The following is a 24,776-nucleotide window of genomic DNA, read 5'->3' on the forward strand; positions in this document are numbered from 1 at the left end:
CTAATATTAATTTTCAAATAAATGTATTTATTACCTCTGTTTCATATTATTTGCAACGATTTGACATAAAGTAGAGAGGAAAAATGTCTAATCGTTGGTAATAATATGTAACGGAGGTAGTATAAATAAAAATAAAAAAAACCATAAAATCGAGTCGTCGGGTCAAGTTCGGGTTCGGATCGAGTTTGACCCACAAATTTACGGGTTCGGGTTATATCGGGTTACGGGTCAAAAACCTTTATTCAAGTCCCATAAAATGAGTTGAATTCCAGTCGAGTTCTTGAGTCGGGTCGAAAATTGACCGGCGTACTCGAGATCACTGTTGCAATTATTAAAATTTGGGATGAAGCTAAAAGCATCAATCCTTGTAACGTATGTGTCACGTCAAGATTTCCAATTCCAAACTGGAAGTAATCCTCTTCATTAGATAACTACAAACTGTAAATAATGGCTAGCATGCATGTAGCTACAACTCCTACAAGTCTTCATCATTTGCAAGCATTAGCTAGCAACTTGCTTGTAATTTTCAAAAGTTTTTAACTCTAAACTTAGCTTGATTATTGGAACTAAAATATACAATTAGATTAAATGGCTAAGCAAATTAGCTTGTAAAAAATTTTCAAAAGTTAGCAAATTGTTAATTTTATAAATTAAAATAAGGCCTTGCATGCTCACTTCACCTTATTTTTGGTGAATTGAAATTATGTTTATTGAATTAAAATTTATTTTACTAAATCCCTACTATATTTCTTCTTTAAAGGTAATCATTTTTATTTAATTGGACTTATTTTTACTGAACTAAAATTATATTTACTAAATTGAACTTATTTTTATTGAATTGATTTTTTTTTTTAAGGTGAACTAAATTGAGCCTTATACACTAATACACTATACCAAAATAAGTTATTAATAACGCTTTTTTTCAATACTGTAAAGCATATCGCTTTTTCAATAAAACATGGATAGCGCTTATGAAGCGCTATAGATTATAGGCGCTATTTTAATATTAATTCCCCGTTCATTGACATCCCTAAGTTAGACCTCTACGAAAGAAATTAAAGTAGAACTAACTTGCTCCATCTATTATCAATTGATATTCAATTACGTATGTACTAATGAATTGGTAAAGGGTTCAATTTTTTTTTTTTGAAACGGTTAAGGGGTTCAAAGTTAAAGCTAAGTCGATCTCTCATATACACTGTGAAAAAAATATATATTCTATATTTGATTGTGTCATTGTGTGGAATGAGTCTACAAGTGAAAAAATTAAGGGGTCCAAATTAAGATTGATAGTAATTAGAGAGGCTTAATTAATTAATTAGCTTATTAGTCACCGCGCTATTTGATCATCGATGTGGGGATCACCTGGTCTTGACTGTTTTGAAGCTTGAAAGGACAATTAGTATAGTTGGTTATGATTTAATTATATAATTATAGATTTGTCTTTTTTCTCATTATGTTTTCAAGACTAGTTATTGAAACCCTACATATGGTTTACATCTAATCCTCTCCTGAGAAGGTACCTTTAGCTTATTAATTAAATTGAATTGATTATTATTTATTAATAATAATACACTTTACGGCAACTATATATATCTTGTCGTTTTCTCTGACCTAAATTTCAAGTATTAGTGTATCTTTATCATGCGTTTTTATATTTATTGTCTTCTATGGCTGCACACTGGATATTAGAATGTAATAGTTTAATTAATTGTTTTATCTTAAATTGTATTGTAAGGGAGGCGGAAAATTAAATCTTAACAAACAAATTCTTGTATCATACTCTAGAATATTCCATTTGGAGGGAATTATTTATTTATTTTAACTATAATATATAGATTTATATAACAAAAAGCATATTAATAATAATTTTTTTTTTTTTACTATAATACATTGTTGAAGTATTAATGATCAATTATATACAAAGTATATGAAAAACTATATACTCCGTAAAAAAATCTAATAAAACAAACAAAAGGCTAATAGCGCATTGCTATTTTAACAAATGACAAATACTGTATTAATTTTTTAATTTATATAAGATCGGTAAATTCGTTAAGATTCTTAGTGTACAATTGCCTAAGGGCCTGTTCACATTTACTTAATTTCAGTTCAGTTCAGTTCAGTTCAGTTCAGTTCAGTTCAGTTCAGTTCCAATCAGTTCAGTTCAGTTCAGCTCTTAATTTCCCTCTCACATAAAATATTCATTTCAGCTCAATTCAGTTCAGTTCAGTTCAGTTCCAATCAGATCAGTTCAGTTCAGTTCAGCTCCAATCAGTTCAGTTCAGTTCAGCTCAGCTCAGTTTAGTAAATATGAACAGGTCCTAAGTTATTTTCTTCCTGGAGATAGTATTTTAATTTGGTTTAGTTAATTTGCATGATCTTAACATTTTTTTTTTTTTTTTTTGACGAGTGCATGATCTTAACATTGATCTTTCCTTTATATAAATGCTACTGTAAAATAAAGTATTTATATTCATATAAAATGAATTATAATATTAATCCGACTTTCATATAACTTTAACTACTAACTACGATAGGGATGTCATGTACGAAGTTATGCATTACATATATAGCTAGGCTGGACACGTTGGAGTATAACACAAAAATAAATAAATAGAAAATAAATTTATCCTAGTTTAAGGATATTAAAAAATGAAGCTAGTAATATTTAAAAACACGTAGTATGAAACCCTGGGAATTTCCATGCATCAATATAATGTAGAAAAAATAAGTGATAAATAATGAATGGTGGCCACTGAAATTGCCATTCATCAACTACCAAATAAAACAAACCCAAAGTTTAATTTAATCAAAGGGTAAATGGCAAATGCACGAACTTTGGCTTCCTTTATTAATTTGGTGTTGTACAACTTGTAGTTTATTGCAAATAGATGGTGACAGACTGATCAAGAAAACCTGCGCAAGTAACCCTCGCTATTGTCGCCATGTCCCATTTTCTACTGCCCCGGCGCCCCCTTATTCCTATCTTATCATATACCGGTTTAATTATATACGAGTTAACATTAACGAGTGTCCTGTAAAATACCCTTTTTGATTTTTCATCTTTTAATGGTTGCCTCGTTTAAAATATCTATAATTTTCAAAATACGAGCGTTTTTTAGATTATATACTATGTAGATTGATAAACATATCCATATTCAAATTAAAGTTTTTCTCTTTAAATAAAATATTTTAAATAATAAGATAAACATAAAGAAGCGAGATGAATAATATTATTTAAACAGGTGATATAAATCACATTAAATGATAGTAAGATAGAAATTGCGAACATATAGGACAATTGATAAAGTATTAATTACTCCTTTTGTATTGAGAAACATATGAATCGATCAAGTGATAGATTCAAGGATATTGAAATTGCATACTTGTATTTGTATAATAGTATAGTAATAAAATGAACAAATTAAAAGGGACATTTTGACATTATAACACATGACACACAGCTAATAGTATTATCCCATGTGAGACGTGACTCCTCTTATCTTCATGGATGAACTATTTGGCATGACATTAACCAATGACATCACATAATAGCCCTCAGCATTTTATTACTACGTATTTTATTTTGTTATTAGCTAATTTGGGCCCTTTGTAATGTGCCTTACGCCAATTGGCATACTCTCAAAGGCTCAAGGTGTAGTATTTTATTAAAAAGAGTGTGAATGCAAAGATTTTTCTTTGAACTACCATTTAAGACTAGATTTGGATCTAGGAATAATGCTCCTAGTTAAGTTCACACCATGATATGTGGAAGAATCTTCCCATGAAGTACTATTGATATGGGCAATTAAAAGTAAAGGGATTCACATCATGATTAAGGAATATTTAATTTTACGTTTTTATGACTTAAATGTATCAATGTTAATGCATGGGTCGGGATAATATAATTTTTGTAGATAAAAGTCATTAGGCAAGCTATTATGGAATAAAGCGTTTTTGGAGTGTTATGGTTAAAAGGCGAAAAAAACTAATTAACCTGTGAGGAAAAAGAATGGAGGTACGTAATAGGATTTTATGTCTTACATAATACTAAAAAAAATAAAAAAATAATATAGCGGTATCTTTCAGTTAGGAGTAGTTTTATACAAGGATAAGACAGCTTATCTTGATGGAAAAAAATTAATAAATTTTAAAATTACAATTAGGTCACGTTGGTCAAAAGGTATTGTTAATTCATAAACTTAATAATTAGGAATTAATACAAAACCAAAGTGATGACAAGGATTGATGAACCTAATCTAGTTATAATAATAGTATTATGTTTGTTACAAATTAATCCGTATTAGAAGGTATTAATATTGTACTGTAGGATTGCATATGCTGAAAAGCTAAGTGTCAAAAGTATACAACTAAGTCAGTCAATTCTTTAAGTAACGCACACGGTTTGGTCAATAAAAGAAAAGGTTGTTCAATCAATGGAAAAGAGAGATGAATTGAGAATAATACTTGTATATTTCTTCTCCATTATCATTGTATTTGTATTATAAGAAGAAGATATCATTATCTTAAGATATTCTTTGAAATATTTGTCATTTGCTATCCAATCAATTGAGGTATAATATGTTTCAAAATATAAGGAATAACTATATTCTACTCCCTAAGTGTTAAATAAATGAATTAAAACATTGTGTTGTAATACTTGTAACTTTTTACAATATTTATCTAATTCATTTCGACTGTTAAAATCGTCTCAATAAATAATTAATTAATATTTATTAATTATTACTGTATAATTTTAACTTATTGATAATTAAAATTATTATTAATCAAAGTATTGCATTGACATACGTGCTTAAGAAGTTAAGAGAAACTATTCATTTATTTATTTATTTATTTTTTAATAAATATATATGGAGTACACATATACTTGTGACAGTTTTAATCGAAAGTCCATATTAGTATATAAAAATGTTTTCTTTGAGCTTATATACATATGTTGTTAAGTGGTATTTTAGGCCGAAAATTGTTAGACTATAATGTTAAGGATTTCAAAGCACGTTGAAAGAAATTCTATTGATCTCTTAGGCTGCAAGTTTCATAGAATAAAAAAGGGGGCAAAAGGAAAGTTAGTAGGAATTGTTGTATGAAAATCCTAGCAAATTCAAGTTCAATCAAGAGGCCCACTTTATTTTTTGTCTTTTCTTGGTTATAGCTAAACGCACTAACCAATGTTTTAGACTTCCATAATTAATACTCGTGTACAGTATTTCAAGTTCAGTGAATAAGGTAGCTTTTATAAGCCAAATATAGTGAAAAATTATTAATAATTTTTACACCAATTCAAGGACCAATTCAAAACATTGTATTGGCCGAATGGCCGGTGGAGATTATGTCTTACATCAACAAAATCTATTAATTATCCTTAAGAACGACATAATTATTAAAGAGTGGAGAAAGTATTTTTAATTGCTTAGCTTAAATTCTTGAGCTTCTTGCATTATATGATGTGGAATAGGATAGGTTAATTCCTCTCGTTTAGTTTAATGACTAGCTAGCTAAGTCTCTATATACATACTATATTTTCATGGACTATGGAGTGATGTAATTGATGATAAAACGTTGAAAATAATTAAGCCATAACCATCATATCAGTGTGCATATAGCAAGTTAGCAACACCATGCATTGTACTTGTACTGTCCTACGTATATTCACACGGTTTCTAGTCTAGCTAGTTAATAATAACAGAAACTGCGTATTTAATTTCAATTATAAACGACAAAAACATAAGAGAAGAAAACTGTGAAGAATTAAATCTAAGATTGACCACACATATGATTTACTACGTACGGAGTATAATGCAACCTTTTAAATGATGTTAGTTTGACTAAAGAAAGAATTTGGAATTATTTGTCTTAGCTAGCTAGTGTAACAAGATTATGAATAAAAAAATGTTGCTTTGAGAGTTTGAGGCAAGGCATTGAGACTTGAGAGTACGATATTTTAAAATACTATCTTCATTTTAAATTATTTGTAATTATTTGACATAAATTCGCGTGTGACATTAATGAATTGCTCAAATACTGATGATTTTTATCCAAGAGATAATTAACACGGTAACACCTCTTGATCTAAACCAATACAATGCCAAAAATCTCATAAGTACCTTAAGTGTAACTGGACTTGGCAATAGGGTCGTTCGGGTTGGGTCATTTTGGGTCAACTCAATTTTAAGTTATTAAAGAAATTTGTCAATTTCGAGTTACGTCAGGTCAATTCGACTTTCGAGTCAAATTCAAGCGAACAAATAATCGAACGAGTCGAGTACGGGTCAACACTTCGGACTGAGTTTGGATTGGGTCAGGTTCAAGTTGAGTCATTTTAAGTTGGGTCAATTATCAGGCCCAACTCTCAGATCAAGTTCAGGCTTAATCATGTTCGAGTCGAGTCATGTTTGGGTTATTTCATTTTGGGTCGATACTTTGGGTTAAGCTCAAATTGGTAAATTTATTATTATTATCATCATCCTTAGCATACTTGCATATCTAAATAATAATCAATTAGATCATATTAGGTACCTATTATTTTTGGTTCCAGTCATTTCAAATATTGGGTCTATTTAGTTCAATCAATTCGGGTCAAAATCTGATTGGGTCTCTTCAGGTATCAGATTAATTTCGGGCCAGGTCCCTTCAAGTATTGGGTCGAGTGGGTCAAGTCAAATTCAATTATTGGATCAGGTTCAGCTGTTCAGGTCAACTCCACTTCGGATCAGATGTGTTTTAAATTCAGGTTAATTTTTGGTCACGAGATGGATCCCCGATTGATAGTCACTTTTGCCATTTTTGGTGACTCAAAATGTTAGTCACATTTGCTTTTTTCAAGTACCATTAATATTATGTTTTTACCAAAATTCTCTAACATTTGCAAAAATATTTGTGCAAATTTAACTTTCCAATGTAAATTTTACTTTCTCATGTACTTTAATTATTTTCCCTCTCTACTTTTTTGCATACCCAATGTAAATTTACTTTTTCAATGTACTTTCTTTAATTCTCCTTAATTTCCGTGATTTTTCTTCAAAAGTGACTATCAATCGGTGACGGAGGGAGTAGAACGCTTATCTAACAGAATCTATGCAAATGATGATCCAAGTATACAGTTACTAATTAATATGGTGCAGACACAATTGTAAAAGAAAAGGTGGAGTCAAAAAGTAAAGTCCGAGGTGTGTTGGTGGGAGAGTTGGTATTAACTTGTCTTTGAACTTTGACATCCCACGTTCAAGTCTTCATATAGGAGTATAGGAGTTATGATGAAGTTGGTCTATTCTTAATTTTTCCATCCAACTTCATAATGACCAATAATTTTCAAATAATCTATGCAATACTCGTAAAAGATGGTATTTTGAATTTTTGAGCCATATCGAGATGAAATCATGAAATATACGAAGTATTGTGCTACCTAGCGTCCTAGCTAAAGAAAGATGAATTGTGTTAATCTTTTGGGTCACGCATACAGCCGTTAGGCACAACCACAGAATTATTCCAAATATTTTGTCTAAGCCAAATAGAAAAATTGGGGTGAGTTTATAAGTGGCAGCTATCAATCATTTATACTCCCTAGTAAATTTAATTTGTTGCCAAAAAAAAAAAAAAAAAAAAAAAAAAAAACATATAAGTTTCGAATCTAGCATATGCGTAACTATTTTGATTAAATTGAGATTTTTTTTAAAAAAAATCAAAACTAAATAGAACTTTCAATGTAGTTTGTCTTTTGTACATGCATAACATTGGGACATGAGGTTTTAATAATTTGTTAAAGTTGTTTAAATGTCTTTAATCTTATTCATAATCATGAGTTTATTAGAAAATTGACTTCTATCACAATCCTATATGAAACAATTAACGAATTGATCAAACATTCATAATCAATTTTCATTATAAGGAGACTAACAATCAATGACATTTTTAGTTTTTTCTAAACCATTCAACTAAATGTAGATAATTTGTACTCTCCAAACTGTATTCCAAAAACATTTATTCTCCCAATTCATCATGCGTGAATAAAATTCAAGTATGCAAACTAGAGATAATGTTTACGTAGATTGTTGTGTATAAAATTCCTGATTAGTCCACCAAACTATCTTGGAGGAAATAAAGCATCCAAATTGAAGTCGTACCAAACGTATGATTAGACTTTCCATATTCGAACTCTTTGGCACTTACTAGTTACTAATACCGTACTAATATCCACCAAATACTTTCAAGTGGACTAAACAATCTTATTATAATTGATTACAATAGATTATATAGACAGTAGACCCATTCTCATTCCACTGAATTTGGTAAGATTGTGCTATACCCTCACCATCCCTCTTCCTAATAAAAGAATTAGTGGATAAAAATGTCGGAAATAGGATAAAATATACTTTCTTCGTTTTTTAAATATAACAAGAATCTAGATGGCTCAATTCTCCTTTTTTTTTTCCTAAAAGGTTATTTACCTTATTTGGGTTTGAAATTGATGAAATCGTAGAGGTTAATACTAGTAAGATATGACTTTCCTAAAAAAAATGGCAGTTTAGTATTTTTTTTTTTATTTTTTTTATATAAAGAATGGGTAACTTCAAATTTTTGACTAAAAGGTGGTAATTTTTTTATTTTTAAAAAATGGTAGTTATAAATTAAAAAAATAATTGTAGTTTTTTTTTGTAGTTTTTTTTGTAGTTTTTTTTTTTTTTTTTTTATTTTTTTAAAAAAATAAAAAATAAAAGATGAAAGGGATATTTTAGAAAAGTAAAATTTATCACCTAAAACCCCCTCTCACTTTATGTATTAGTATAGATAGATAACATTTGGACATTTATACACATTTTCCTTATTTTTTTATTTTTATTATTTTTTATTTTTATTTTTTTATCAATAACATTTTATTTTGGCTAAAAGTATGTAAACTCAACTTTCATATATATTGTTCTTTCAATGTCAAATCAATATGAGAATTTTCGTGCCCTTTTGGTGTTACTGAAAGACAACAATCAACAAGCAACTTTGATTACAAAAGCGTTCTTTTCATTTCATTCGTGACAGTCTAAATTGACAGACCTAATCTTTACATGAAGCTAGCTATATTATGTACTATACTAATTTTTTTTTCTTTCTTATCTACGGGTATTCCGTATGAACAAACCCCTGGGCAACAAATTCTTGCCAAATAATCCTGTACCGAGAATTGTGTCGACGCAGATACATATAATATTTTCTGCTTCCTCGAACCACATTTTACAACCATGCCTTGAGTCTTGACTCGTCCAGAAAAAACTCTCCACAGATGGGATTGTTATTAAATGCTACATCCCCTTGGATTCTCCGACATTCTTGTTTTCCGCTCTGGTGTAACGGTGCCTAATCTTAAATTGAAATGACGCCATATCAGTACATTGATCTGAAAGCCTGAATAGCACGACCTGGAAAAGAAAAAGAATAATAAGAAATCAAAGGAAACGGAGGATCAAAATAATCTTTTCGATAAATAATCGCATCCATGCTTAGAATGGCTTCAACTAAAAATGTACAGCATCAGAATAGTTCTAAAACCCAGCCAGATTACCAGAAGATGACTGAAGCTATGATCTCTGTTGCAAAAGCAACTACTGCATCAAACTTGATTGCAATACGAGCACAAGCATTAGAGCCCGCCTCTAGCCAGACTGTATGCAGTATTTTTAACCACACCAGAGTGGTAGAGAATTTCTAAAATACAGTGTTTACAAGCTTATAGCCTTATGCATAGTGCTCCTTTTGTGCTTCGCAGAAAAGAAAATTACACTTTCATAATATTTTGCTCCACAATTCACTGTAATATGTTCATGAGCGACAGCCAGATAAACAAGACTGAATTAAACAAAACACACAACTAATCAGTCCGGATTGGACTGTAAGTAGCTTCTCCAAATAATAAGAAAACAATAGTTGAATCGAGATGAGATTTGATTCCTCGCAGACTTTTTCCTTAAAGATCATTGAAGTGACAAAATTTGATGCACTTAAATTTGATACTAAGTTTATCTTTCTCAACTCTTGCTTCGTCTGATGCCTTGTCTGATGCTTTTCTCTTGCAAAATGGAAGTGATAATATGCCTACTTCTGTCACTACCTCAGTTTCTCAGCTTGAAGTTTTCTACTTATATCAATGCTTAATAACAGATAAAAATCTCAAAGTTCTGACAGACTTGTATAAGGTAGCAAGAGCTGGATTACTGAACAACATATGCACTAGTCTGGTAAAGACTCTAGCCCTAATCATCCAACAGTTGACTTTGCAAACACATATCAACCAAAAATTGTCATCTGTTCAATCAATCAATAAAAGCCTTAATCCCATAAGTGGGGTTGGCTAAATGAACCAAAAGTGATTATTCCGTGTAGTTATCGACAAAAATTGTCATATGTTGACTTTATTAATTTGTATTAATCTAAAATTTTGTCGACCCAATTTCCAAAAGCAAACTTTTGGTGCCCATTTGGATCCATAATATCCAGGGACTTGCTATTGCCCTTTGATAACTGTAGGCCTTAAGAATTGACTCAGCAAGGAGAGGGAAGGAACAATCTCATTGCATACCAGAGCTCCCAGTGTATATTTATATGAATAGTCAGCCCAACAAGCCTATCAAATTGTATGAAACATATAGTACTAGCTAATTTGAATATTTACATCTTAGTCATTCCATGATCATAAAGGTATCTCAGAACTAGGTATAATCTGATATGCAGCAGATTGGCTCTAGGTCTTCAGCTGCAGTAATAGAACTAGCTGGGGAATAGATTATACAACTCAAATATTTGGTTACTCTTTTGTAAATTTTTCAAGACTGAGTATTTGAAGCAAGTGAACAAGGCATCATGATATTCAACAGCAATTGATTTCATGAAAACACAAGGAAAATGAAGATAGGTATTCCTCTATGGACAATGTTGCATTCAGAAAACAAAAGGTTGATTGATTTCATACAGGTTGCATCTATCCATGGCTCTGAACTCTTGTTAGTTTTTTTTCTGATTAAAGGGTGAATAATCATACAGCCAAGTTTTAAGATAATGTGTGTCACACACCTAGCCATTCAAATGTATAACAAATAAGCCATCATACCAATAATGAATATTGAATACTAAAGAAATTCACAAAAATATAAAAAATAAATAAAAAAAAAAAAAAAAAACAAAACAGATGCTTACTGGTGGATACTGAGGGCCATGGGCAATATATAAAATTAGTGCACAATCTGAAGTAATGCTGTAGTGGACTCAACAACTGAGCCTGTATGTTTGTGCATTATACACGTCAACTGGCATGCTCTGCTTTTGCATCCAACTTTTTCCGTCTGCTCATGATCTCAGCTTCCCTGGCTATTTGAATATCTGAAGGCCAAAACATTTGATACACAGCTTTGCAAAGAAAGCGGGGAAGCAATGCCACGATTAATATCAATGCAATTGTTAGCCAATAGGTAGGTGTAACTGCAAGATGATAAATGGTCCTGTAATGCAAAGAGGATGGATAAGACTTTACATAAATAGTCCGCACAATTAAAATGAATTATGATGAATTTTAAACAGCAAAATTGAGAACTAACCAGTAGTTTGGAAAAACAGGTATTGAATCCAAAACCACCATACATACACAAGTAATAATAATTGATCCCCATACAGCAGCATGAGTGATAATTACCCAGCGCTGAATGTCCATCGCCAAGTGCATATTAACAAGGAGCACAACAGAAATGGTCCACAAACTGCCCAAACTCCAGATATCAAGGGTGCTATCAAAGTACGTATACAGGGGAACATAAAAGAGAACAAGACTCTGCCATAAGGTGTCAAGCATTGTTATCCAAAATAGCTGCAAATTATAGCTCTCTTGTCTGTGCCCAGCACCGTAGAGCTTTGGGTGCTCGAGCAATGTCTTATGACTCAGGTCCTTGTCCAAAATTCCAACAACAATAGTAGGCACAGAAGTGTATATAACAGAATAAAAGACACTGCTCCAATCAGTCAACGCTTGAGTCGTTGAAAAAGCAGTGCACAATATATACCTGAGACAACCAAAGGTGAATATTAGAACTAATATAATTGGTTGGAGCAAAGCCTATATCTGATTGCTTGAGACTTCAAACAGATCATGTCATAGGCAATAATGATAATTCAACAACGAATAGGCCAAGATATAATCAATGGTTAATATCACTGATATACTAGGACCCAAACCAGGTTGCACATACCAGAAAAGCATGAGTACAAAAACTGCATTTCTGTAGAAATTGTAGAGAACCAGATAACCAACACGAAGATGGTTCCAATGTCCATGCACCAAGAGAAGTCTTTTCAGAAATCGAAATTGTCCCATAGCAAAATCAGATGCCATAACCGCCTGGCGTCCTTCCTGACCACAGATTCCAACCCCAACATCCGCCATTTGAATCATTGAAACGTCGTTTGCACCTAGGTTCATAGAGTTCATTTTGCATAAGAAAGCTGATGCTTAAGTTCATATATTCCTATTAAACAAACAAGGATTCAAGGAATATATTTTACACAGAATAGGTTTTGTACAAAAGCCCAAATCAAAACCAAACATGCTCCAGTACCTTTAAACTTAGTCTTTTACAAGTATTTAAGTAGGCAACAAAATGAAAATATATTTCAAGTCTCGTGTAAATACAGTCACTTGCAAGTTAAATCATACAGTTTTTAAATCCATAACAAACTTCCATCAAAACATGGAGGATTAGCCGGCTATGTAGCTTATTTTGCAATACTTCTTTTTCATGAGATCATGAAAATAAAAGCCTAAACAAAGGTACTTTAGTAATAATCAGAAAACTTAACTTACCATCGCCAATAGCCAGTGTCAAATCATCAGTGCGACTCTTGATTAAATCAACAATCCCAGCCTTTTGCAAGGGTGCAACACGACAGCAAACCACAACTTGACACGAAGTTGCAAGATAAAAAAGCTGTAACAAGCAAAATAGACTATCAATTATAATAATCATGAGATTCTCTCATACAAATTATAAAGAGATTTTAGCCTATATAGTATGAAAAAGCGCCAGTGCAGCAAAAGTGGTAACTATAGAATTAAAGCCATATGACAAATATGAAATATCCAACACCAAAAGGTAATGAACTAAAAAAAACGTACAACCATAAGACGGCTTTGCCAAAAATATTTACACAAAAAGAGATTTTAGCCTATATAGTATGAAAAAGCGCCAGTGCAGCAAAAGTGGTAACTATAGAATCAAAACCGTATGACAAATATGAAATATCCAACACCAAAAGGTAATGAACTACAAAAACATACTACCATAAGACAGCTTTGCCAAAAATATTTACACACCTGTGACTCAAGATCTTTTTCAAGAATGTAAACCAAACTATTCCCATCAATAATTAGTGCCAGTGAAGAATTTGGTAGTTCTTCCTCATTTCCTGGGTTCCATGACACTACATTCTCTGAATTATCTGGGATCTCAACATAAACATTAGCAGCGCCCTTTTTCCGTATCAATCTCTGTTCCCCAGAACATTCTGATGTGACAAAGTATTTAGACTGCGCCTCAGCTAAGAGGCTTCTGCACTCTTGTTCTGAAGTGCCATTGATAATGATCTGCTGCATATCAGAGGTCAAGAGTTTGCAGGAAAGTCCAATGGAAATTGCAGTCTCTTGCTTATCACCAGTTAAAACCCAAACTTTAATGCCCGCCTGACGAAGTGACTCTATAGCTTCAGGTACACCTACTTGTAATTTATCCTCAATACCAGTAGCCCCAAGTAATCTCAAGTCACGTTCAATCAAAGCTGCTGTTTGACGTAGCTTTGCAGATCTATCAGTCAAAGATGTACTAGCATCCTCGTACTTTTTCTGCCACTCCTGGAGTTCTCCATCTGTTAGATCTCGTGCAGCCACAACTAATGTTCGTAAACCAAACGAAGAATATTCAAGAAGATGAGCATAAGTAGCAGTTTCTATTTGATCATCCCTGTCCATTCCTTTGGCCAAAATAGAGTACATAGAAGTATCAGCCCCTTTTACTAATACTTTGACAGAATTGTCAGGGAATCTAATCACAACAGACATTCTTTTCCGAACACTATCAAATTCATGCAGACCCAACACATCCAACCTACAAAATAGAAAACCTGATTAGTGTTGGTAAGAAAAATGATGTATGTAATCTGAAATATGAAACTATGTTGCGTAGATTTAGAAAGAAGAATAGTAGGAAAGATAGGAAAAAAGGTCACACTTTACATTTTGAGGTCAAAGTTATATATTTGACCAAGTATGTCTACTCAAACAAACATCAAAATATTATCATGTGGGGTATTGTTTGATTGTCTCAATGACTGATTTAAAAAAAATCAGACTTGTATAATTTTTACATATACATAATCAAAGATAATAAAGCATCCAACAAGCGACTTAAGCCCCCCCCCCCCCCCCCCCCAAAAAAAAAAAATCCCTTATGATTGATAATTCATATACATCAATAAAGACAGAGCATAAAGTTGAGATAAGTGACATTACCATCAGTCCATCACCAAGGTCATCTGGAATCAGGAAAATTGGCTAGTAAAGATGGGAATTATTTATATAGATATTTCATTTTGAATAGAATTCATATGACCATTCCAAATTTCATTAGAAACTAAACTTTCAATAGTTCTGTTTATTCAAGAAAAATGGAGAACATTATATGTTGGGAAGAATGTAAAGATTTATGTATGGAAAATTCTGTATACTACCCCTTCTTTGTTTGACAATTCCATGCAAAAGATCAAAAAATCAAAATTTACATTGCACCATTATCTCGACTAACTTTATCCAATAACATTTTGTTAAGTGTTATGATGGCATTAAATAATAGTTAAAGCACCTCACCTTTCAAATGTAGGGAAAAAAGACAAACTCCTCACCCTCTTCCCCATTGGAATATAGTAAATCCAAAGAACAGTTAATAGTGACATTAAAAAGGACATGTTTGAAGGTGGATCTTCACAAATCATGTAAGTTCTCACTGACTACACATACAAACATAATAATAATGAAGAAAGCATAAAAACTTCCGCAGTGAACAACGGAATACAATTACATAGTACCGGTTCATATAGATTAGTAGCACTGTATACCATGATATGGTCAAATACCCAAAAAAAATTGACTAGAGACAGACAATTGAAATGCTAATGGAGGAGAGGAGAGAGAAACTAGGTGTCTTTCTTCTGTCTCCACTCTCCAGCATACTGATTGCCGAGTCTTACAATTGTAAATCAAACTGAATATAAACTTTTACCTGAGCTTCTCCCCATTGACATCAATCACAATGTGACCAGAAGTGCGCTCAAAAAGGGTATATCCATACGCAGAAGCAGCAGCAACAAGGGCTTGCTCATCAGGAGATTCACCCTGGTAATCAATTGCCTCAGCATCTACTTCAACACCATTTGCTACATGCTCCAGAGCAGCACTTTGATTGAAAATAGGAATGACAGTGTTACATGCAGCCAATGTCAAGAAGAACTCATGGGCTGCATTTCGGTCATCTCCTTCCAATTCTTTATGCAACAATTCCAAAAGTTCAAAATCAACATCAACTTCAGATTTCAGTTTCCACTTTTTTTTAGGCACATAGGTTACACCACTGACTCCTGCAAATATACGAAGAGGAATTATTAAGAGACTTAGAGATCAACCATCAAAACTTCTAAAGTTGAGGGAATTAAAATTCCCCTACTGATCTAAATCTACAGGATTATATGACTGATCAACTAACTAACTAGATACTAATCAACAAAAATATGCAGTAGCTCAAGACATACAAGTTCAATTACAAGAATATAATTGTCATATATGAGAACATATAGCACAATAACTCGGCTTGCGTTCCAAAAGTTATAAACTTCAATTGCCTCCGGTTCTTTTTCAACCCACTTTCCGTTTTGAGGTGTTAAATTATCTCTACCCACTATAATTGGCAAACACCTTCTACCATCTTACCCCCCCCTTCTACCATGTTACCATTTTATATCTACCCACTATAATTGGCAAACGCCTTCTGCCATCTTACTCCCCCTTCTACCATGTTACTCCGCTTAACCCTCCCTCCCACTATAATTGGTAAACAATGCCTTCTACCATCTTACTCCCCTTAACCACCACCCCCCACCCCCACACCCCCCCCCCCCCTCTCTCTCTCTCTCTCTCTTCTCACCCACTTTATTGGGCTAATAGCCTATTATTTATTATCTCTCTCCCTCTAACAAAAATATACTATAATCTAAACCCCAACTTCTCCCACTTTGTTGGGCTATTAGCCTATTATTCTTCTTTCACTCTTTCTCTCTTAAAAAAATACAAGTACCCAATTTAATCACTTCCCTAGGTATGTGGAGCTAAAGGCCTACCGTAAGCATTCAAACTCTCTAGAGCAAAGGGATTGTACTGATTAATATACATACAACCTATGCATCTTCAAAGCCCTTTGTTGAAATGCATGCTTCAGTGCATAGTATATAGTTCTCAGCTCATGACATATAAAATTTGAACTGTGACTTTATCAATTAATCAATATATGCAACTTCAATAGCTTAAATCCTTGCACGCATAAACCTCTATGAAAATATTTTGGCATAAATCACATCTCTGCCAGAAAAACAATATAGCTTCTTCACACAGGCATGGATCCATAATTAATATTCACACATTAAAATTAGTTTCAATTCCCAATACTAGCACAGTAATCAAGATTTTTCTCTTCGGTTACAGGCTGGGATACATAATTGAAAATTAAATTTTTGTTACTGCAAATTTTTGGCCTAAATAATCTTTTCAAGCAATCACATACAAATTTTAATAAAGAATAACTAGTTAAATTTGCTAAAAACTCAAGACACGCTCCAAACAAATCACAGGACCTTGGTGTAAACTGGAGATTGCAACTAAAAAAGCTGCATAGGTGGTCAAAATATAGTCATATATGAAATGAATCAAACAGAAAAGACAAGATTGAGGATTTACATCAGCTTTATTAAATAATAATAATAAGAAACACTTCAGCTAAAAAAATAAACAAGAAATTTTTTACGCCATAACTATGTGAATATAATCAAAGAAGAAATGTGCAGAGTAGTATGGAGAAAAAAAAAAGTGAAAAACTATCAGGAGACCACTAATAATACAATTATCAGCATATACAAATATCAATTGGAAATACATCTAGAAACTCAAGAAGAACATGCATCATAGAAACAGACCACTGCTTACCTGAAAGACTCTGGCCTGATGAAGGTGCAGCAGAAAAAGATAAAGTCCCATACATCTTTCCATGAATACTAGCTGTCCTAAATTCCATTTTGTTTTGTGTAAGTGTTCCAGTCTTATCTGAGAATATGTAACGTATCTGACCCAAGTCCTCATTTATGTTCAATGATCTACATTGGAACCTTGAGTCACTACTGCTATCATACATATGCTTATCTCCTATCATGAAATAGGATTGTCCAAGCCTAACCAACTCCATTGTGATATAAAGAGAGATTGGTATCATTATCTGAAAGACTATAATGGAACTCAAGAACGCAAAGAAAGTCTCCATAGCAATCCCATAAAACTTGTAATTTTTTCCTTCCCTTCTTCCGCCAGTAAAATATCTTTTCCGATAGTAAGGTAAAGTGTCAAGTTGCTCCTTATGGCGTTGAAGCCATAGGCCCATTCCAAGGGCCACAACAGAGCACATGATAAGAAGAAAAACCGACAACCATAGGGTTTCCCGATTCATGTGACTTTCCAATTTGCTTCTTTTAGCAGGGGAAGCTGCACTATTCAACATTGCTTTAGTTTCCTGACCAGTATAAACCACAACACCGATCACCCATTCTGTGTTTTTCACCTGACAACCGCGCAAGATAATATTTGATTGACTGAGGGGAAACTTATTCCCTCTAAAGTCCAAATTGGCAGTGAACTCATAGATATTCCGATTTGGTTGTTCACATCTGACCAGCCCTGAAACTGTCCCTCCTTCCGCAACAACTGATGCTGTTTCTTGTCTTGCGTACCTGGTCTTCAAATTAGACTCACCATCTAAATTCATTGTTTGAATGTAGGCAATACCACTAGCATCACTCGTTCCCAGCAATACTATGTCACAAGGAATTGTCTCATTAGAAAATATCTTCACAATCTCACCAGCCTGGATATCCTTCCACTTCTTCATCTCATAAAATCCTGATTGAAGCACAAGAGCTTCCCTGTTATTCTCTTTCTTGTCTGACCTGTGTCTCCGCCAGTCTTCATAACCATCTTTTATGGCAGTTACACTAAGCACAAACAGGAGAGGAAAGAGAGACACTGTCCTTCCGAAGACTGCAAGTGGAGGAAGTTGGTTGAGAGCAGCTATGGCTAAGAAATACAGATAAGCAACCCGGTGGAATTGGATGAAGAGATTCTTGGGCAAGAAATTGAACAATGTATATTTGCTAGTACGGATCTCATTACTTGAAAATTCATACTTACTATTTGTCCTCTGTGGATCATCAATATAGACTAACCTTGGACTTTGATCACTGAAAATATTATCATCCAACTGCCCACTCTTATAGAATACAGCCTGAGACTTTCTTAATTTTTCCTGCACCCTAGATGCAGTACCAGAAATCTCAAAACTAGCAGGACGACTTACTTGCTCCATTCCACCCCACGGCACGAGGCGCTTGCGGTCTCGTGTGGGGTGTTACAGAGAAGATAGCTCAAGGAGAGAGCCAACAGAATAAGATTGTTTATTTTCTAGAGCCAGGAGTAGGAGGCCTCTCAAACACCCTCTTAACAAAACTATTGTCAATAATGAAATTGGTCTTGTGTACTCTTCCACGTCGAATAGGTCAGTCTCAGCCTCAAACGTTGAAAACGAAAATGAGGCATGTGCTCAAAGATAACCCGTTTACTAGCTATAGACCAATGCCTACACACTGAATTCAAAAAAGAAGGTTCAGCTTACCTAAGTATACAGCTCAACAACAGAAATCATACAGAATTTTAAAGTGCACATTAAAGAAAGAACACTCACAAATAACTTCCACCAGTCTAAAAGGCTACAGAATTTAGAAGCTCCAAAGCATAATTTGATCAATTTCTCTTTTTCTTCTTCTCCCTCATTCAAGAATTAGAAAGAGCTGATTATTTCAAGCATCCCTTAATCTTAATAGCTATCATTTCACAACTAATTCCCCAAAGTTCAACCGATTCGTTACGAAGTATCCACCATCCTCAAACTACATCTGCAACAACAGTAAAGCTCGAATCAATGTAACGGACAGATATAATTATTAACAAACAATTATATTAAAATTTAAAATGCTGATCAGAATTATATAATTCTCTCGATTACAGTAATTGCATTTCCACCAAAATTAGTTAATGACTCAATTATTTCCTCTTTTCACCTCCAAATTGCCAAATCAGAAATTCCAGATATAACTAAGAAATGCGGTTGAACAAGAACCCTAGTTTCACCCAATGTACATTATACATCAAGCTACTAAAACAATGAATTGCAGAAAAAAGAAAATACTAAAAGAGAAGCTCACAACAGCTACTGAAAGCTAAGTAAGAGAAGAAGGAGGAGAGAGAAAGTGACTAACCGGTGTTGTGAGGTAAAGATCAAAGCGTCGATCCAAAAAGGTAAAAAACAATCACAAATTTGAGAGGGCGATAAACCCTAAACAATTCGCTTCGATAATTGTGTTAAATCAGCCAAAAAAAACAGAAAGATTTGTCCTTGAAATTCAATTTGTGGCACTGAACACGATAACAAATTTCAATCTATCGAGCAAAAAAAATTGCAGACTTTAATCAAACAATTTCTCTGATTCAATGACACCAGATCTGATCGCGAAGTTTCAGATCAAATTTTAATTTTCATCATTAATTTTTTGAGATTTTTGGCACTTAGGTGTAATTTTGTGTGCAGTGTATAAGACAAAAAATATCAAATCAATCGAATTGTACCTCGAAAAAACAAAAAAAAAAATGGGATCGAAATTAGAGAAATTAGGGTTTAGAGAAAATTTGATCAAAAAAATTGGGATCGAATTTCCAGAATGTAGGTGATGGATGATGAAGGTGGAGTGGATTGCACGAAGAGAGAGGAGAGAGAAAAAATGGATGGAGGAACACAAATCGCGCCTCTGTTAGATGTTAATTAAAAAATTAAAGGTAAATTTGGGTGTATTTATTGTGTCTTTGTCAAATTACTATTTTGCCCCCTCAGATATTATGGTCCACTTCACACTTTCACTACTCTTGTTCAAAAGAAGATACATTTATGACTTATTTATATACTCTATCCGTTCCTTGTATTTATGTCTCATTGCGTATATTTGGGTCAAAATTTTAATATTTCATACTTCTAATTTGATTATGAAATCAATCATTTATTAATTTTAAATTTTAATCATTTATATATATATGCATTTATAGATTTGTTCTTTTCTAAAAAGAAAAACAACAGTGTCTTAAAGATTGTGAAAAATCAAATGAGGCAAAAAAATACTAATGAAGGATATTGTAGAGGAGTTGCGTCTTTTTTTTTTTTTTGCCATCACTTTATTAATTGAATATTCAATTGTTGCTATTTTTGTTTAGGCTTTGTTATTAATAATTCAATAGGTCACCACTCGATATGAGTTTCTAATTCACTCATTAATTAAACTCTTTTTTTGGTAATTGATTGACACTCGTTTAAAGTAATCCTTTTTTTAGACGGAAAAGTAATCCATATATGTTATGCGTAAAAGTTACTCAAATTTAGAACATGTATATTAGATTGATAGGATTTTCTTAATAAAAAATAATAATAATAATGGTGTAAACTGGCACTGCCAGAGTGGTACGGAGTAGCTCTTTATCATAGCAATATTAAAAGATTTTTATGTATACATTGAATTATTGAAAATTTGAAAGAGATTATTGTACTCTTAAGGATTAAGGAAGCTCTTCATCTTTTAATAGATATACATACAATACTTTTGTGATTTTGTCTTTCGAAAATAATACAATACTTTTGCATGCAATATCATTGACATGTGTTATTGGTATCAATCTAAATCACTCCCTTCGTCCTAACAAGAGTTGATAAGTTCGTTGAAGGACATTAGGCTAGTAAGACAAGATAAAATAAAATTAAAGTGAAAAGAAACTTTATTTTTTAACTCAACTTAAAGAGATATATTAATAAAAGATTATCCTTACATCAATATGAAATTAAAAGTGAAAAAAAACCAATTGAATTGGAATAATATAAGGCCATTTGTTTACATTATTTTGGCAAAAATATTGTACGAGTCTAGGCTCGAGGTGAGCAAACTTAACTTATTGGATGTTTCATATGAAATTTTAAACTTATCAACATTTAAAATTTAGATAAAAGTTTTTGGAATTATATAGGCTTTTTAAAATTTTATACTTTTGTTGTTTCATATTATGTGCAGTATTACTAAACACGGATGTTGCACATAATATACAACCTAACAAATATTTACATTTCGTTTTTAATTAATCTGTCATTTCTTTCTATTTCTCTCCACATCATATGTATCTCTATGTCTCTCTATTTACACTCACAAATAAATTTTGCCTAGCTAAAAACTCGTACAAACTCATTATTTGTTGCAAATATTATAAAATTGGGATTGTATAATATAACTTATTCGACATATCCATATTTGGAATTGGATGGATGGATGGATACACGCTTAAATGGACTCACCCATATGCCCAATACTTTGTATTTTTAAACTTATAATTACACTAGAAAGTAGAATTGTATTCAACTTAATAAATATACCCTTTTTAATTTCTTCCTTAAGATTTATTCTCCATAGGAAATTTTGTGTAGATCTTTAACAAACGAATTTTGAGTGCAAAAGTGAGGGATAGCTCAAGTGGTTAGAGCTTCTCTTCCGGTTTCAGGAGATTCTGGGATCAATTCTCACCCCCGCCCTTATGGCTCTCTAAACACCGAAAAAAAAACGAATTTTGAGTGCAATAGGTGAATAGGTCTCAAAGCTTTGATCCAAATTTAGGGGTCTAGAATTAAAGAAGAAAGCTAATCCACTAAGAAGGGAATACGTACCATGTATGGCAAAATGGATAAGCCCATGCAGTAGAATTATTCTCCTATTTATATGTTTGACGTGTAAAAGCAGAACTGTGAATGTGTGATTAGTCATAATACTATGTTTAATTCACGATGTTCAAGTTCAATACCTTATTATTTAAAGTTTTTATCTGATGAAAAAAAAATAAAAAAATAAAAAAAAATAAAAAAAGTTTTGTATAGATCAGATAAGAAAAATAGTAATATTTGGGATAATTAAAACTGCTAACACTATTAGCGATTTTATACTAAAACTAACTTCCATTACATGTTTGCCACCAATGTTTATGAAGGAGATAATATTTGTATACTCCCAAAGAAAATATCTTCACATTATTTTATTGGAATACATTATATATACTAGGTTATACATTAAGGCCCTGTTCTTTTGAGCTTCTGGACAGGGCAGAGCAGGGGTCAGCAGAGCAGAGCAGATTAAATTTCAGCAGATCAGATTTCAGGATAGCAGAGCAGAGTAGAGCAGATTTCAACATTATTATTAATACTATTATTATTATTATTATTTTATTTTATATCTCAAAAACAAAAGTTATACAACCTACAATAAATTAGTAGGAAGCCGAGATACAATCTAGGCCCCCACTCCTCTAGCTATAGCAAAGCCTACCCTAGTGAATATATGAGCTGCAACATGAGCCCCAATGTCTTGCGTCGCCGAGAACCTTTGAATCCGCTTCAGCAACGCAACAGCCTCCTTCTCTAAGTCCCCAAGCAAAGAAAAGGAGAAGGGAATGAAACCATATCCAATCGTCAGACAACGAGCTTCATACTTAACCCGTTTTCGATGAGCCGCATCAGCCACAACCCGTCCCGGAACAAAGTCAGATAGCCCTGTCTGTGTCAAAGGAGAGGACCCTGTGAAGTCGACACATACATCACGACCACGATCCCATGAATAAAGTAACACATCGGCAGGTCTGAGGACCCCGGCATTCCCTCCAGACAATCCTATGTCAACCTCCTTTCTTGCTGAAATCCCAGATCTGTAGCAAATATCAACAAATGTATCCCGAACAACATTGTGCCGATGTTTAATACCTACAATGCCATCACACGACACCGCATGGTCGCCGAATACATCCCCGGGAAAAACCCGAGAGCAAGCAGAGTACGGTGTCGAGACAGAGAACAATGGAACACCCATCGATAACACATCACACATCGGTATGTCTTAGCGTTCATCATCTGACCCAATCCAGAAATAGGGACTGCCCGAAGCCAAGCAGAGGTGTGATCACCCTGCTGCGACTTCCACAATGCCAACTGCCAAGGAGACAAAGAAAAGGTGGATTCTGCGGAAACGGTAACCTTTGTGAAATATATATCTGCCAATTTCTTCATGAGTTTAGGGGCATCGACCTCACAAGGATTACCTAAAATGTCAGACTCAACCATTCCAGTAAACAGACTCAACGCATCCTCGAAAGCTTGACCAAGACCCACAATACCAGTACGACGCAGAAGCTGTGTCTGCAACCCAACAGACTGCAACCGAGAAGCAAGAAAAGCATAATGACGAACATCACCTGCAGAATAAACACCAAGCCCTCCAAACGCAAATGGTAAGGTGGCAAGCTGCCACTGCCAATCACCAAACCCGGGCCCCAAAGCAGTAACAATACGCTCCAAGGAAGATCGAAGAGCCTCGTCGAAAACGCGCTGAGCCGCCTCGAAAGCACCTGGAGGACAAGTACGTAAGGCAAAGTAGAGTTTAGAAACTCCAGTATATGCCCTAAGTAACAACAGCTCACATTGAGGATCATCCAGCATAGCAACCTTATCCATAAGCGCAATGGTCTTGGTCATCCTCTGCATCACAAGCTCGCCACTAAACCTGGAATCTGAACTAACGGGACCACCAAGCAGCTTAACACCATGCAATGGTCGAGCAATAGAAGGGGGAAAAACACCCACAAGCCTGCTTCGAGGGTCTTCTGTAGGCCAGAAAACTTCAGTTTTTTCCACATTGAGATGCAACCCAAAATGAGGTCCTTCCTCCAAAATCAACTATAGAACCTTCCCTACCACCAAAGTGTCTCCAATAATAGTGCCGTCATCTAAATACCACGCCTGAAGACAAACCTCAAAAGCATCCTTGATTTTACACACAAGAGGTTGTAAAACCAAAGAAAAAAGAAGAGGACCTAGGGGATCACCCTGTTGCACCCCCTGAGACGACCATAAGGTGTGGTCCCCATAATACAATCTGGTTGGATTAGAGTAGCAGAAGTCAACCCACCGCGAAATACCCGGACAACGACGACGGACTTCACGTAACATGACCGCACGATCAACTAGATTGAAGGCATTTTGAAAATCCACCAACAACATAGAAAGACCAATGTCAGAACCACGATCCTCAATCAACCGATTCACAGCATGAAGAATGGGCTCACCCCCTGAAGAAACCCCAACGCCAAATTGAAGACCGTCAAAGTAACTGCCCAAAGACTAGCCAACCATAACAGCACCGACCTTCGAAACCAAACGTCGCCAAACAGTACCCACAGCTATAAGACGTATACCACCACCGGGCTTGATAAGTGGTGTGAGAGGAGCACTAGCAATATA

General features: G+C 33.8%; 1 protein-coding gene across 1 annotated transcript; it reads right to left on the minus strand.

The window, feature by feature from the left end:
* Nucleotides 1-8,994: 8,994 nt before the first annotated feature.
* On the minus strand, nucleotides 8,995-20,273 carry LOC145570663 (phospholipid-transporting ATPase 1-like). The gene is made up of 10 exons (XM_081629801.1): nucleotides 19,669-20,273; nucleotides 19,095-19,305; nucleotides 17,294-18,996; nucleotides 15,324-15,678; nucleotides 13,367-14,153; nucleotides 12,857-12,980; nucleotides 12,246-12,465; nucleotides 11,601-12,059; nucleotides 11,203-11,504; nucleotides 8,995-9,431 (listed from the first exon to the last, which is right to left on the minus strand). Exons 3-9 carry the CDS (start codon nucleotides 18,717-18,719, stop codon nucleotides 11,309-11,311), a joined length of 3,567 nt encoding a protein of 1,188 aa, XP_081485927.1. The 5' UTR covers nucleotides 18,720-18,996; nucleotides 19,095-19,305; nucleotides 19,669-20,273; the 3' UTR covers nucleotides 8,995-9,431; nucleotides 11,203-11,308.
* Nucleotides 20,274-24,776: the final 4,503 nt, after the last annotated feature.

Source organism: Chenopodium album, chromosome 12 (assembly GCF_948465745.1).
Source record: "Chenopodium album chromosome 12, dcCheAlbu1.1, whole genome shotgun sequence".
In the NCBI taxonomy this organism is placed as follows: domain Eukaryota; kingdom Viridiplantae; phylum Streptophyta; class Magnoliopsida; order Caryophyllales; family Amaranthaceae; genus Chenopodium; species Chenopodium album.